This window comes from Haemaphysalis longicornis, unplaced genomic scaffold (assembly GCF_048455015.1).
Source record: "Haemaphysalis longicornis isolate Haplotype H1 unplaced genomic scaffold, Haemaphysalis longicornis Haplotype H1 scaffold_7, whole genome shotgun sequence".
Lineage (NCBI taxonomy): Eukaryota > Metazoa > Arthropoda > Arachnida > Ixodida > Ixodidae > Haemaphysalis > Haemaphysalis longicornis.
The window spans coordinates 87,330,082-87,347,155 of NW_027526422.1; the positions used below are offsets into that span (position 1 = coordinate 87,330,082).

The 17,074-nt window shown below is 47.0% G+C and overlaps 1 protein-coding gene across 1 annotated transcript in view; it reads right to left on the reverse strand.

Annotated features, from left to right (window-relative positions):
• Nucleotides 1-15,596, reverse strand: part of L(3)80fj (lethal (3) 80Fj) — a 140,807-nt gene extending 125,211 nt beyond the window's left edge. Inside the window, exons 1-3 of the mRNA XM_077677967.1 lie at nucleotides 15,486-15,596; nucleotides 15,272-15,371; nucleotides 12,329-12,524 (exon numbers count right to left, since the gene is read on the reverse strand). Coding sequence (XP_077534093.1) covers nucleotides 12,329-12,524; nucleotides 15,272-15,371; nucleotides 15,486-15,500 — 311 coding nt within the window. The 5' untranslated portion in view covers nucleotides 15,501-15,596. The remainder of the gene's footprint in view (nucleotides 1-12,328; nucleotides 12,525-15,271; nucleotides 15,372-15,485) is intronic.
• Nucleotides 15,597-17,074: the final 1,478 nt, after the last annotated feature.

Genomic DNA, 17,074 nt, shown 5'->3' on the forward strand with positions numbered 1-17,074 from the left:
ATGCGGGTTTTTTATTGAATGATCAATCAATTAAATTTACAAACAGGATCACCTTGGGGGTGCTAGAAATTATGCCGTCAGTAAGCATTTTCCCCCACTGAAACTGGCGGGAGCGTTAAAATCCTTCGCTCTTAGACTGTTTTGGAGCAGTTTGGCGCAATTTTTGCAATTTTCAAGCTTTTGGAGCAGCCTGGCGCAGGAAACCAGATTTGTATCGAAAGTGCGCAATTTGCGCAGCTGTCTCACTCCTGTTTATTGAATGATCAATCAACTAAACCTTTACAAACAGCATCACCTTGGGGGTGCTGGAAAATTATGCCGTCAGTAAGCATTTTTTCCCACTGAGACTGATGGGAGCATTAAAATCATTGGCTCTGGGACTGTTTTGGAGCAGTTTGGCGCAATTATTGCAATTTTCAAGCTTTTGGAGCAGCCTGGTGCAGGAAAACAAATTTGTATGAAAACTACGCAATATGCGCAGCTGTCTCACCCCTGCGCACAGACAAAATTCTGTGAAGTAACAGAAAAATCGTGGGAAAGTGACAGCAGAGTCCCCACTGCTATCTTTAATATCTATCTAGACTATCTGCTGGAACTTTGCAATGAAATCGGTACATTTGTTCTTGGGACAAAGCCATCTTTCTAACCCTTTAGCTGTCACTGAAGTACTGGTACATTTTTGCATTTCCCCTCCGCAGTGTCACTGATGCAATGGTACGTTCCCCATTGTGCATTCAAAAATTTGCGCCATAGCACAAAGCTCGCGCACCTGGGGCGGTATTCTCGTAACTGTCCCTTTTGCGTCCCTATCATCGTGACGTACTTCCGGTTAAGCAGTGGGCCTTTGATTCAACTAGCATAACTGTTCTTGCAAACGCATTTTAAAGAACTGAAACCGTATCAGAGTATCTTTTGTGTGTTTATTGTTCCGCGAGCGAACCAACAATACGGCGACAAAAAATCGCCTGCTCCAAATCGTCTGCTCAGAGTAGCCACGGCTCAGTGCTCCGCCGTGCTTGCATGGCATCACATCCGGTTGTTTGCTTTTAGCCAATCAGGGCTCGCCAAAAGGGACACTTTTGAAAGGGACACAAAAGGGACAAAACTCAAGAATACCGCCCCTGGACTGTTCGGGCCATCTGTCAAATCTTTCTAGAGGCTCATATTTTCACTCACAAGGTCTGTTACGTCGGTATATTGAACAGCACGGAGCGACCGCACTCACTCTTCATTTCTGGGGGGTGGCATGGTCACTCCGTGCGCTGTACTCTGTCGGTATGAGTGACCATGCGGCACACGTGCAATTACCAGTACAAGGGTTGTTGTGCCATCCGCAACGGGTTTGTAGGGGTTTTTTTTATTTTGTATTTTATTCTGTTCCCGCGTCTGCTACAACACGCCAGGGAAACCCAGTGCACTGTTGCTTCTCCAATAGACCAAAACATAACTCAATCGCGGCTTTCGCACGCTCGCCGCACTTTCACTTGCCGCGGTCAACAGCAAACGAGGTTGTTGTATCAATGTTGTATCCCCTTTTTATCTCTATCTGCCATCATTATTTTGCAATGCATCATTTCTGTGCATTTCGCGGACTGCTGAAAGTTCTCCCTCCATGCGCGCGGTTACTTTCGGATGGCTGACCGTGCCAGGCCTTTGACTGTGGACAGCAGCGATGGTTCTTCCGATTCTGATCCGAATACGAGCCGAACTCGGATTCGCATTGTGAGAGTTTCTCATCCGAAGAAGGGGTGTGAGTTCCACAGCGTCAGATTCTGATGTTGAAACAGTGGGGGGGTCGTCCCGGAAGTGTGCGCGGCAAACTGAAAATATCCGGAAGAAAGGCAATATACATAAGCTGGAGATAACAAAACCCAAAGAACTACTCTGGGTGCACCTTATTATAAATATAATCGCACACAGACTATCAATAAATATTTGCAGCCTGGCACAAGTCAGGGTGGCAGGCTTCCCCGTCTCTGCCGCAGCAACATAACTAACTGTTTCACTCAGAGAAGTCACATCACTGAAAGCTTTCAGAATGAACTGAAATATGGAGGACAAACAGCCGACCACCATAGAATGAATGTTACTGTTCGTCACACATTGGCTGGAATATTTCTAAATGCACCACACAACCTCTCCGTGTGCTTACCGAACACATGCCCACTGCATCAGTACACATTTTTGACAAGGTATTTGGGACGTCATGCCTAACGCCACATAATTTTCACTTCCTCCACAGTTTGCTTCGGTCATTTGCTACATTGAGAACTAAGGAACAAGCCTGTTGGTGCTATCGAATAAATCGGCTGACAAGCCAAATCCATTTCACTATTGCAAAATTAAAGTTGCAGAACTTTCCAAGCAAACCTCGCAGTAAAAAGAAAAAGATACTTTTCTACCTCCATCACTGTCCTAAAACAGGTGGTGGTCCTCGGTTTGAACCCCAGACGAGCAGACGAGGGCGAACTTTTCATCAGCTGAAACGCATTTCTAAGAAAGCTGTCCAGCTTTCCTTCGTAAGCGTTTGGCAGCACCTTTATTTTACCCCAGGTGCCTCCATTAAATTGCTCAAACCCACTTTACTCCCATCCGGCATTGTTTTACAAGATTCCCCTTCCAACGCTGCTGCCCCCCCCCCCCCCCCCCCCCCCCCCCAGAAAGTTAGTCCAGCCTCACCGACTTCACGTCGTGAACGCTGATCTTAACAGGGAAGCTGCTAGGCATTCCGTAATTGCAAGGCTAAGCTTCACAGAACTTCAAAAAGCCAGTTCACACCAACTCTTGCAGGTGCTTCCGAAGGGCGGCTTCTTCCGGAGAGCGTGCGACTTTTACCCATTTTCCAAACATTCGAGAAGCAACCGCCAAGCCCACTCGTCCATGTATGTGCGTTCCTTCGAACCATCTGTTGGGTGCGCACCCTCCCATTGGCCAACTCGTCTCCTCCCCTCTTTGACTCCGCCCCCCCCCCTGCACTCGGCGCGTGCTCCCCCTCCCCCCCACAACGCTGCACGTGTCGTGTGCTTGGCGCAGCGCTCGCTCTCCCCTCACTAGGCTACGCCCTCTCCACATCGTTGCGCCCACATTACCGCACCTTGTCCCATGAAAGCCTCGACTAAGAACACAATTGTTGTTACGCAGTGTCTAGAATTACGTCCGACGGAACCCAGAATTGAAAACTAGAGTTACGTCTGACGGAACTTTAAGCCAGTTTCTAGGGTTACTTCCGACGGAACCCAGAATTGAAAACTAGAGTTACGTCCGACGGAACTTTAAGCCAGTTTCTAGGGTTACTTCCGACGGAACCAAGAATTGAAAACTAGAGTTACGTCCGACGGAAGTTTAGGCCAATGTTTTGAGCTATGTCCGGCGTAACGTAAAGCACAAAAAAATTCATAGGTAATGGCACCAGCTACCGTGACGCTCTATATGTGTAATCTATACGCAACATTATTGATAAATGACATCAAATTCAGAAACACAAATGCTGCTACTTTACGGCCAAACCAGTTCAGAATGAGTAAATCATAGGTAACATGTTCGACAGCGCCGGCTCCCCGTCGGTCCAGCGGACAGGAACGTGATATAAGTGCCAACACTACTGCAGCGATGTGGGTTCGAATCCCAGCTGGGTTGATGGAGTTTTTTCTTAATTGAAGGATTCAAATTGTTCTGTACTAGTCCACGTACACTTCTTTCCATATCCAACACATGTAAGCGAAGTAGAACACAGGAATTAACAAAATTGAACCTTGTGCAGTGGGCACAGCGCCAGTTTGTAGCGTCTGCAGTTTGTGCCGGGAACAAATTTACATGGGTCAAGAGTCTTTTAACAAATGTAATTAATAGGGCTAGGCGTCGGTTAATATTTTAACCCCATTAATTGGCTGGCTTTATGCATCGATTATTCGGTTGTGTCAGTTTGGAAGAACAAATGACCAAAAATAATTATGTACTAGTAGCAGAAATAAGATCAATATGCTCATACACTTGTTCACACACATTCCAGATGAGTTAAGTAGGTCATCGTCACGGCACATGATGCGGGGGAGACGCTTATCAGCTCGTTCGTCACACGCGTTTCTAGAATCGGGAACATCAGCACCCGCCGTGAGTGCAGATGGCGCTGATTAATCGCATCTTGCTTAATTACTACAGATATAGTTTATTGGTACAACGGTATATATAATTGCCCACTCGTTTTCTGTGCTGTGTATATTTGTAGTTTTTATTCAAAATTTTGCCCTGTGGAATGAAGATACACGAGTTCAGAGGTACACGAACAAGTCGACTTCGCGTATAAAGTACAAGAGTTGTCGATGAAATATTATTGCGTTTTCTCACCAGCTTAAACGGGTTAAAACAATTAATCGTGGCTAAAGCAATAATTGATTAATTGGAAGGTTAATCGATCAATAACCTACCCCTAATAATAAATAATTGATTAGGGGTAATAAAGCGAATGTCCTGGTAGTCCTTTTTTTCTTCACAGAAAAAAAGACATGTCGATAAATTTTAGTTGACTGATCTGGCTGACTGATGAAAAACGTAACGAGGTTCAATTTTGTTAATTCCCGTCTTCTCCTTTTCTTGCATGTGTTGGATATGGAAAGAAGTGTACGTGGACTAGTACAGAAAAATTTGAATCTTTTAATTAAAAAAAAAACTCCATCAACCCCGCTGGGATTCGAACCCAGATAGCTGCAGTAGTGTGGGCACTTATATCACGCTCCTGGTCACTCGACCGATGGGGAACCGGCGCTGTCGAACATGTTACCTATGATTTACTGATTCCGAACCGGTTTGGCCGTAAAGCAGCAACATTTGTGTTTTCGAATTTGACGTCATGTATCGTACACGCGACCATTTCAACAATTGGCCCACTCAATTTACCAGTCCTGGATGGTCCGCGGACAGTCTGAAGACTGGGTTCAGACCGGGAGTCCCATAGGAATACAGTCTACGCTCGTTACAGCGGATCCGGCAACAACGGACTTTTGGTTACAACAGACCATTTCTGTTGGTTTGTTTGGTCCCCATGCATTTTAAGTAAAGTCCACTCCGCTCATAACGGGACCCCGCTATAGCGGACTATCGGCTACAACAGACTAAGTTTTAGGTGAAAATTGTTTTGACTGAATGCTTATAGCGGACTTCCGCGGTGCCGGCACCCGATATGCTTTTTCTTTGTTTATTTTGGCAAAGAAACTGTTATGTCTGGCAACATTGTCGGCAGCCGGGCCGTTGGCGCAGCCAAGCCAAGCCAGTGCCACTGGCCTTTTTTTTTGTGCACGGACCTCCATGTTTTCGTGCGACTGGCGGCATGAGCGGCAGGCTAGCTGATTTCACTGATGGATGAACTAAATATGATTAACGCTGTCGAACACGGCGAAAAACAGGCCGACATCGCCAAAAGTACAGGCCTATCTAAGCAGACCGTCGATTTGACCGTTAAAGGAGTACTGACACGAAATTTCAAAGCTGAGATAACTATGTGAAACGCTTCCTTTTTATCAGGAGATATCTCCCAGCAAGTTTCAACAGCAACCGTTCAGCGAAACATATTTAAAATCCATTTTAATCTTCGCCCGCACGAGAAAGCCCAGAGCGGGCCGACGTGACATCATCTGCTACGTGCCCCAAACTGCCGACGTCGGGGCTCCCGTGACGAAGCCGACGCGCTGGCTGTGGTTGGCGCGCGCTGCTCGGGCGTGTGTATACGTCATGGTTTTGGGACTGACGTCATGCTGCCCGGGCCTGTGGGGACGGCGAAGACCTCGGCCGGTCTGGGCGCGCGCGTGCGCTCGCTCGCGCGCGCTTCCAGAGAGGCAGCGATACGGCAAGAATGGTGACGCCATGTCATACATGCTGTCATGGCGGCCGCTCGGCGTTTTTTTGTCGAAACCGAAACTGGCACGAATAAACGACGCCGTAAATGAATGTTTACGCTTCGCTCGACCGTCTAATCTGTCATTCTATGATTAGTGGGCTGGTAGGCACGCATAGCAGCGAAAAAAACGTAACATAAAAATTTCGTGTCAGTACTCCTTTAAGAACAAGGCCGCTGCCAATAAACGCTGCTGGTGGGATTGAACAACAGCGCACTCGGAGTCGAGTCTGCCCTCCATCTTCACAGGTTTTTTTATGTAATGAAGAACTCAGGTTCAGTGAAGCTCGGCATTCATTATTCCCACGCATGCATCGTTCGTGTTCCGTTTGGTGAAAAAGGTAAGAAATTCCTAAAGTAGGAGGTTGGCTTCCATCCATTGCGTGCAATCTGTCGGTGGCCGTGCACAGACTAACTGGTAGAACTTTGGACATTTACAGCTGTCCATAAGATTATATCGTATCAGCTGTTTTAATGCCCAGACTATAATTATAAGAAATGCAGAAGCTTCCTTGGGGAAACGTCAAGGAGCGATCCGATTTGCTTGACGAATGGCGCCTCGTCACGAAGGGTTTTAAAAGAGCCTAGTAGAAAGAATAGTGTCTGTAGCATTTATGTGCAGTACTGGTCAAAGTTCGCACTTTTGCACTCGTATACCTCCTCCCCCCCCCAACCCCGGTCGGATACTGCATACTTCGGCTACAGCGGACGTTTTTTTCTGGATTAAGAGGGCCCGTTGTACCGAGTGTGGACTGTACATGGGAAAATTGAGCACCGGATCGCGTGTCGGGCAGTCCACGGATGATCCGGGACTGATAATCTTGGAACCTCAATGTTGCGTATGGATTACACATATAGAGCGTCACGGTATTTGGTGCCGTTAGCTGTAAAAATTTTTATTGAGCTTTACATTACGCCGGACGTAACTCAAAACATTGGCCTAAGTTCCGTCGGACCAGGACTGTTGTCGGACATAACTTTAGTTTTCAATTTTGGGTTACGTCAAACGTAACTCTTGAAACTGGCTTGAAGTTCCGTCGGACGTAACTCTAGTTTTCAAGTCTGAGTTCCATCGGACATAACTCTAGAAACTGGCTTAAAGTTCCATTGGATGTTACTGTAGACACTGCATTGTTGTTAACCCTTTCAGGGTCAATGACATACATGTACGGCCCCGGCAAACACCTTCAAAATGGTCAATGACGTACAGCCCCGATCAAAAGTTTACGGACCAGGGAGATGGCAATTTAGGTTATTTCTCTTTCTATAGTAGCCCGACAAACTGTCGAATGCATGCGAGATGTTATATAAGTACTGAACTAATAAGAACTACCACACAGAGTGCTCCAGGCTGCCGCGCGGCAGAGAAATAACTCAAAATTGTTCCTTTTGTGGTCCGGAAACTTCTGCTCTTGGGTGTACACGTACGTCATCACTGGTATGTTTCACCAGTGCACCTTTTTCAATCATTTCTCTCGCTTGGCATGTGCTGCCACACTGCAGTAATACAGTGTAGACCATTTATAACGTAACCGCTTATAGTGCGGGACCGGATATAACGCGGGTTTTTGCGACCACCGGTTTGCCTCCCATAGAACTCAATGCATAAGCATACCGCTTAAGATGCGGTTGGCCGAAGCACAATACCGTTTATAGTGCGGTTTTTCGGCGGGTCTGCTGATCGACCGGCGCAGCTGAGGCATCGTTTTAGGGTAGCAAAAGAAAAAAGAAAGGATGAAATCGGCCATCTGACGCAGCGTGCACCACACCCCCCCCCCCCCAAAAAAAAAAAAAAAAAAAAAAAAAGCACGTACCTCACTGATAACCACAACTGACCTTGCTTGGTGCACCTCGGAAGATAGGGGCAGACAAGATCCGCGCGCGGCAAGTTGATTTTATTAATCGTGAACCGCATGGCCCGTTTTCGCGCACGAATCATGCACATCAGCATCGGGCGTTTTTTTTTTTTTTTTTTTCGTGCTCGTATCGACGATTCCGCGCTCGCGGTGGCTTCTTCGCGTGGCAGTGGGAGGAGCCTGACGACTTGCACCAATGGGGAGACGCGTACCTAATGGCGGGAGATTCGAAGCGCTCCGATAGAGTGTACTAGAAGTTTTAGAGTGGCCCGAGCGGCGGCCTCTCCCATTGCTCCGCCGGGTCGACTTTCGCGCAGAAAATAAAACCGGTATAGCGGCGGCGCTGCTGTCGTCAACAACTGAACAGCCGGCGCTCCCCGGCACCAGCTCCCAGCCTGCGCGCGGCAATATTTGCGTTGCTCGCTGCGGTGTTTTGCGCTTGCGAAGCTGATTTATTTTGGATTATGAGGTTTAACGTGCCGGCGCTACACAGGCGATGTAGCAAGCGCTACTGGAGGGCTCCGGATTAATTTTGACCACCTGGCACCTGGGGATCTTTAACGTGCGCCGAAATCTCGAAGACACGGGCGTTTTTCGCTTTTATCCTTCATCACAAAAGCAGCCGCCGTGGCCGGGAATCGAACCTGCGCCTTTGGTCAGCTGGCTTAGAAAGTAGACGGAGAAACGTTATGACTCTGCTTGAGCAAACTTTAAACTAGTACGACCCGCCATAAAATTATCAACCTCCCCTCCTCCCTTCCCCCCCCCCCCCCCAACGATACTTTCTCATTTTGTATGCATTTTCTGAAAACGTTAATTGTTGATATACAGTAATCTCTCATTAACTCAAAGTCGTAAAATTAGCTGAAAATTTTCAGATAAGCGCGGAGTTTCGAGTTAAATCAAATGCAGAAAATTTGTAGCCAGGTCCCTGAAATAACAGCTATATATATATAGTGCTGCTAACAAAAGCACTATTGCACACGGGAGATTTCGTAATAAAGGCAAAATAATTCGCAGGAAAAAGAAACTTTTATTATTGCAGAAGAAAGAAACAGCTGCGTTGCGCTCGGCTGATTCGCGTTCGCATCTGCATCCCAGAAAAGCGTACCCGAGGATTCTCAACGCATCGCATGAATTGGTGGTCGCCACCGCTACATTCTACCTTGTTACAAAGCAGACGCAGCATGTATGTTGTTTCTGCCGTTGTAGGCACTTCTGGAGGCTCCTCCTCGTCCGCATGATCAGCTGCGTCGTCCACAGCTATCTTATGCGCCAAACAGCAATAATTCCGGTAACGGGGACGCGTAGTCCGCGTAAACTTGCTCTTCACGACCGCGTTCGGCGAGTAGTGGGAGTAATCATTCGAACGCGGACCTTATCAGCTGCCTGAAGCGGACTTTGCCTTGTGTCCTCTGCCAGTATTTCGAGACATCCGTGGTCCTCCGAAAAAACGTTTTGAGATAAAGCGGGCAAATGCGTAGCGCCTATGGGAGGTAAACACGGTGAGAAAAAGTTTCGAGAAGATATTTTGAGATATAGCAGAGTTCGAGTTAACGAGGGATTAATTTGACGGACAGGCACCAGGAATGTTCTTCCCTTCCCCTTCTTGACTGCGCATGAAGCAAAAGCGGCGGGGCGCACATTCTATGCTGCAAAAAGTTTACTGTTTTTCACGTTCCTATTTGGAACGAAAATACCAAAAGCCTTCTTCTGGGATACCCCTCCCGTTGATGCGTGTACTGTCGTTAGTGGGCTTATTTTATTAACCTACTCTGTCGCAGGCACTTGGTAAGAAAGTGTGTACTGAAAACGAAGTGCCAAGTCTGCGGGACCAACTACTGCTTCCTGCATGCCAGGGGACGATGCCGCTGTGTTTACTACCTCTTGTAATTTGGGGGGACTTCTGAATCCTTCCACGCATTTTTTAAAGTTTATTAGCGATCTGTAGGACGTTTTTACCGGTTGCTTCAGCGACAAGGAGCTCCACCATGACAGCGTTATGGATGTGCTGCAGCCCTTATTCACAACAAACACCTTAACGGCGTTGGTTGCGACCAGCACGTGAGACCTTGACCGCAAATTTGGTTTGGTTCTGTATACATTTCGACACGGATTCATTTCTACATAAAATGTTTAAACAAGTTCCGTGATTACATGCGGAGGTGGGAGCAACACCTTAAACTTAGCCGTCGCTAATGATCGAGGGCGAGTTATGAAAATGCGTTGACCAAAAATGTCAATTTAAATCTCCATGTTACCGTTATTCCTAAACCTTTACATGTGTAGACTTTGTGCATGATTTCCCGCGTTACATTTCATTTGCTGGGCTATTAAAAATGAAAACAAAATGTGTATTTTTCCAGTTCCGTTTATTTGAACCTCCAGGTTAGCCTTCTTGAACCTTTACCTCTATAGTAGACGTGTTATATTTCATTTTTGTCGCGGTCAATATATCTTCTGATCTATGTTTTGCATTTGTTTTATGTGCGTGTAATTGTACTCTCAGCGTACTTGCGAATTAAATTTGTGTTAATCTGATTCAACTCCTTTCTTGATCGAATCAGGTGAAAGGTGGTGCCATTAATAGAACGTTGCGGGAATAGTTCTATGAAAGACGGTCATTGAGACCACAGAGCTAACTGAGCTAACCACTCTAAAAAGATCTCTCGCTTGCGCGTGTCATTTTCTGTTCGGCCACCACGGTGACCCGTAATTATCCCAAGCGGGCCACTGCTTAAATACTGCTATAATAACAACTCACGCAATAAAAAACAAACGCAACAACTTACGATAGTAACCCACATAACTGCAGTCCGAGCGTAAATTGCAAGACAATAACTAAGAAATTTTTCTGAGAAGCTATCATCCCAGTCCTCATATTTTTTCGTGTCATGTCCAGCAGCCCAATAAGGACACAATCAAAAAGCAATCATAAACTGGTTCATATTAGTCAATTCAACGCAAAATACGTTTTTATAGGACATTGGAATAGCGAAAATGTCGCTGCAATTACTTTATTTAGAATCCGTTACGAATGCTTCACTGAAGGAAAATCCGTAATTTTCCTTGTTGTCGAGCGGGAAAGGCAAAACTAACGCAAAATGAGCTGCAGCGTTTATTTTTCATTTCGTTACCCACAGTCCACTGTACCTATAGTACATTTCAGCAATTGGACGACCCGCAGAAGAAATTTCCAGCGCTCCACGCGTAAAGCGTTTCCTGGCCCGGCTGGGCGCGCGGCCGTGCGCGCGGCCAGCCGCCGCTTTCGCTTTCAATGGTCGTTGACTACAGCGCCGCCGCTATTTTCTGCGCGAAACGAGCACCTCTCCGGGCGGCCGGTCGGGCCACTCTAAAACTTCTAGTTCACTCTAGCTCCGAGCCGGCTAGCCGCGCCAGACATGTTTAGGTTTACCACCGCGGTATTTTTTGATGAGCGATTTCACAAGCAGCGTGGATGGCAGTTTATATTCCACTTTTCGCCCACATTATTAGCTCTTTTCTTGCATGAGCATCTTCGCTTGCGCCCCGTGCGGCATTTCAGCGAGCGGTTAGAACTGGAACTGCCTGCACCGCTTCACGGCCAGTGCCGACGCCATGTTGCCGCCTCTTACCGCGCCGCCCACACCACGCCAGTTGTATCCGCGCTGGCGAGCACTGCACGTTTTCGCGATACCAAATCTGCCACTCGGTTCACGCTTTAGAACGTTGTTGCAGATAAGCCACCGCTCTTTCCCTTTCCGAACATTCGAGCCGCGCGAAGCCGAAGATTTCCACCACCAGTATGTTGCGCTAATAAGCAGCCGCCTTCGGCATCGTGAACACAAGGCGGGGTAAAAAAAAAATCCCGCTGGCGTTCTTATCACGTCTTGCGGCATTTGTTCATAGACGCTAAAAACGCAGCCATGGTCTTTCAAAACAAACACAACGGAAGTTAAAGCCGCACTCGCCGTTTTGAGACTGCGCTTTTGCCTTGCAGCAGCGGCTGATGTTAAAAATAATACGAAATATAGACCGTGCCATCGTTTTTAAGCGCTGTGCGTTTGAGTGATGATAAATATAGGTTGACTTGAGCGATAGGTGGCGATGTGGTTGAATTCTCGCGTGTTTTGGTTATAGTGCGGTACCGCTTATAGTGCGGATTTTTGCGGCTCCCGCGACATACGTTATAAGCGGTCTACACTGTACGTGAAATTTTTTTATTGTGCCGATGGTGCTTTTCTTTTTTTTTTATGCTTTACTGCAGCCACACGCCGGCTATCACATGCGCGGCTGGTTTCGGTTTCATCCTTCGGGCACTTTCCGCTTCTTACGTCCACTAAACTGATGTGCTTCTTGCGCTTCTTGCACCCCATGAAACTTTCTTAGAATTTTTCTTATGTTACTCATGAACCACATGTATGTAACAACACAACCGATTTTTTTTGTCACTTTATGATCACCCTCTAAAAATTACGGTAATTTTTTTCTCAGAATAGATTCGTCCAAAGAACTGATATCACTAATAACGAAACCTGACCCTGAGGGGTCACATTTGGTTAAAAAATTTGACCCTGAAAGGTTTAAAACATGCTCGGTTGCTCACGTGATGACCAGGGGCTTGTACTCGCGGGACACGTCGCGGATGGTGGCGACCAGGTGGCCCGCGCTGGACGGGTGCGCGGCCAGCAGGGCGCCGACAAACTGCTCCACCAGGTGGCGCGAGGGGCTCCCATGGTAGCGGGGTAGAGTCAGCCGCAGCACTTGGCACAGGCCTCGCACGATCGGCTCAGTCAGGCACCCTGCGACCACACAACACGCAACCGTGAAGTGCATGCCCTTAAATGTTCGGGAGGGAAGGAGGTGTGAGAATAGGTCTCACTGGCATCTCAGGTCACAGGAGTCTCTCTCCCAGCACTCCTGCAGTCCCTTTCTCCTCCAAGCGAAATATGTACAACCAACCTATCCATCATCTTCCCATCCCTCCCTTGACTGAATTCCAGCATTTGGTATCCACTGCTAGTTCAGTACTGTTTTCCTCAAGCTCACCTTCACAGAGCTGCAATGAAGTGACTTTCCAGTACCCACCAATTAGGCCGCCGCTCATTTTGCACACCAGCCCCAGTTAGCACGGCTGTTTTATGGCATGCACACTGTAGAACCTATCCTAGATGTAAACAAGAGAAACTAACAAGTGAAGCAGAACGACATGCAAAGCAACCCCTGTCAGTGCTCGCAAACCTGTGTGAAGAGTATGGAAACATGAAAGTCGGAATCCCAGAATACGAAAATGGTTTGAGGGAACAATTACAGGACAAGCGACAATACACGAAATGCCCCACTTGGCAAAGCTAGTTCAATGTAGGTGGCGAGCTTCAAGAGGGCAAAACACATCGCAGCCAACTGGACATGAACACCACAAGTATGTAATCACAGGTGACAGCTTTTCGAAACACTGCAAGTTATAGCAGGCATAAACGGTGCCATGAAAAATGCACAGGTCCCCAACAGTAGGTCAAAAACTAAGACGAACTTTACTTTCTGGAATAATTCTTTTTTACATTTGACCTTGAAAGTGACCTACAACCTAATTTAAATGAGCATATGCGTGCACAGCCTGGAAGCTTTAATTGCGTAGGCACCAATAGATCATGGAAGCCCACTAAACGCAAGCGCTGGTGTCATTTACCTTTCTCGTCCCTGTGTCTATTTGCGCTTAAGTTTCGCTCATGAATAAAAATTCAGCTCCTTCAAGTAAAATGGTTTTCACTATGGATTATGGACGTTGCACACTGATTTCTTCAAGATACCGCCCAGTACCATTCCTTTGTGTGTAAGCATAACACTGAGATAAAGCAGCCGCAATGACCTCAGTAGTGTGTAGTGGGCAATAGACCAAAACAGGAATGGATTGCTTTTAAAATCAGGTACACCTTAAGAACATCATTGCAGCCAGCCATTCCTCCGTGCACCGCATTACTACGGCTACTTTGAACGTGACACGCGTCGTTTCAGTGATTTTTCAGACTTAATATGCTTATAAATTACTGCGGCAACCACAAACAAACTACATGAGAAAAAGCAGGCGATGTCAGGAATTAGCTGCAATCTCCTTTCAAAATGCCCACCCGCACTGGCATCCAAAGCCATCGTTTCGACGGAGTGGTACAACACATGAGCTATTGCCGTTCTCAACTTGTACCAGAGTATTGGGCAACTGCTGCACCTGCATTCTTTGCAGAGAATGAATACTTCCCCAACTACAACGCCCTTCAACACACCACGGTGAACACGAGCAGACAGAGGCCATGGTGCAGCTATCTGGAGCAGTGCACTGGCATTGCATTGTATTGGGCCAGCCTGGGCCATCGCAAAACCACCACTTGAAAATTTGATTTGGTCGCCGGGCAAAAGAAACAGCTGAAAAACTCAGAAAGTGCCCAAAGAACCAAGACTGGAGAAAGTAATAGTTGAATGCCTGTGGAGCCGGCAGCCACAATATTTGGCTGCAACTTAACAGGTAGTATGTAAGAATCAAGATTTTGTGGTTGCACAGTTGCGGCGGTACAACTACACTAACGAATCCGCACGAATTTGTGAGCAGACACACGCACACATACAACAAAGGCCACTTGTTGTGAGATTGCAGGGCAACTTAACAATAAACAGAAACCGAATACAATGAACAACTATGACATTAATTGATGACTTGCGAGACAATATAGCTCCGCGATCTGCTGCTTTGGGAAAGAAAACTGCAATAGCTGAGAAAAGTTTCATAAAATGAACTTCTGCCGCAAAAGTTTTGACGCATCTCCAGTGTTGTGGTGAGTACATCCGTACGGCCCGCGACTACGGCTAGACTCCCTCAACAATGCCAATACAAATTTACCACCAAGATTACGAGACTTCGTACATGTCTGTCCATACAAGGTGAAAAGCAACGATTGACAAGGTGGAGCAACAGCGACTAGTCGATCGATACAGATGCATTATCAGTGCGTAATCGGGATGTGCTTGATATTTCAATGAAAACGGGTATTCGCACTGCGAAACATCCTAGCGTTTGCTTATCACCAGAAAAGCCCCATCGGCGATTTAAATCCCGTAGATACGTATGCGATCGAGCATTTCACACTTCGTTTGAACAGACGGAATCGGCGGGACGCCGCAGTTATAAGCGATACCGTATTAAGCCGGCAATGTCAACCAGGTAACACCAACGCGTAACAGGTACCCAGAGAAACAGCACCTGCCTGTATCGTCGTCGTCGTTTCTGCCTCACATATTTACAAACAAAGCAAAATATTTCGCCACGTTCATTCAACTTCTGCACGATCACGAAGTTACTGCAAGGGAAAAACGCTAAGTTTGCTTTTGGGCAACACGTGCTAATAACTGGGTCGACACCGGCATCGGTGCTTCGAGCCGACTAAAAGAAACCGAGCGGCTCCCGCACCTTATACGACACGTCACAGGCGCAAGATTGCGACCCCACTAGCTCACTCATTGCGCAACGAAAAGATTTGCGATCCAGAACGAATATTACCACTTTTGGCCGCCCCTTCCAGCTGCAAGAAGATATCCTTGCGAATGACAAGCTTCGACGTTTGCACCTTCACAGGAAGATCCTTAAATACTGGAGGAACCTAAAAGAGAAGAAATAAAGCGTCCATATTGAACGGATCACCGACGCAAAAGTGGTGAACAGTAGGAGCATAAAACAGCCGCAGATTTAAATTTTGCCGATCAGGAGGACTCACTTCTATTCCTGCCATTACTACTTCTTACGGCGTGGAAAACATGACGTTAGATGATGACCATGGCGATGTGGAAGAAGGCGGAACTGGGAAACCGAAACTAGCTCTTCAGCTATCTTTTACCAGAAGGTCGGCTGAATCCTTTACCTTTGCACGCTTCAGCCCTCACTAAGCTGCTCGTTAGGGTACGCTTGCTTTCATTCTTTTTAGCTGTGACTTATTTCTGGTAAATTTATTTGCATGCTCGAACAAAGTCGGTAGTACAGTTCACCGTACCGGTATGGGGGGCATGGATCCAACAATTTCGTATACGGGGTACTAAAACTGAGAGTATTAGCACTCCGTATGTTCAGTGTCTTCCGTTCGCACCTTAATGAGCGGGAGTTGCGCATTCGTTCTGAGGGAGGATTTGTCCCGCGGGCCGGCCCTCGACATGCCCGCGCATTCGTTACAGTGGGGCGTGTCCTCCTCGCCGTGCCCGCGCGCATGCGCCGTCCTGTCCCGGTCAATGTACGGTAAACACGGAACGGATGGAGCTCACGGAGTGCTAAAACTCTCTAACAAGCAGTTCTCCGGCCGTAATACAGGGTGTTGCAACGATAACTGGAACACTTTAAAATTTTTTCCTGAGCGATCCGCCGCTCTGTTCACGCTCAAACTTCACACAAAGGTCGCATTTTGTGGTCTATTTTGTTTGACACCGGGAACAACAACGGTACTTACCTGTTTATTCTGAAAATAAATAAAAACGATTTTCGCCTATGGGAAAATGGCGGCGATTTGGACGTGCGAGCCCGAAAACCGGGTTTTCTGATCGTCTGTTAGCTCATTTCTAGGTGCATTTTCTGATCGTCTGCTGCACCATTTGGCTCCGTACGTGAATCCCAAACGTGCGTTTCACTCTGCAGGTGGTTCCGTCGTTCCAACATCAACTTGCGCTGGCTCGCACGTTCAAATCAGCGGCCATTTTCCCATAGGCGAAAATCGTTTTCATTTATTTTCAGAATAAACAGGTAAGTACCGTTGTTGTTCCCTGTGTCAAACAAAATAGACCACAAAATGCGACCTTTGTGTGAAGTTTGAGCGCGAACAGAGCGGCGGATCGCTCAGGAAAAAATTTTAAAGTGTTCCAGTTATCGTTGCAACACCCTGTATGTAGCGGCGGTTTACTCAATCTGCGTACACATCTTCACTGTAGGCTTTTCGAGTTCCGACTACGCATGCGGGAAGCGCGGTTCGTCTAGATCGTTGGTATCTTTTTCTTTTTTTCTTTTTTTGTCTGCTCAAAGCAGTTCTGAGCAGCCAATAGAACGTCTACCGCGGGAGCAGTTTTGGGCTGCTTGGAGCTGCTCAGAGCTGCTCTGAGCGGAAAAAAAGAAAAAAAAGAGACCTCGTGTATCACTACGTGCGTGTTTCTCGCGCCGGGGAATGAAAGAGAGAGAGAGAGAGAGAGCGAGAGAGAGAGAGAGAGAGAGAGAGAACAACTTCATTGGGAGCATTGATAGAAGATCATGTGGAAATGGTTTTCTATTCACGAGAATGCATGTGCAGTAGCGGTCTTCTTTTGACATAAAACCGTACACCTGTTTCCT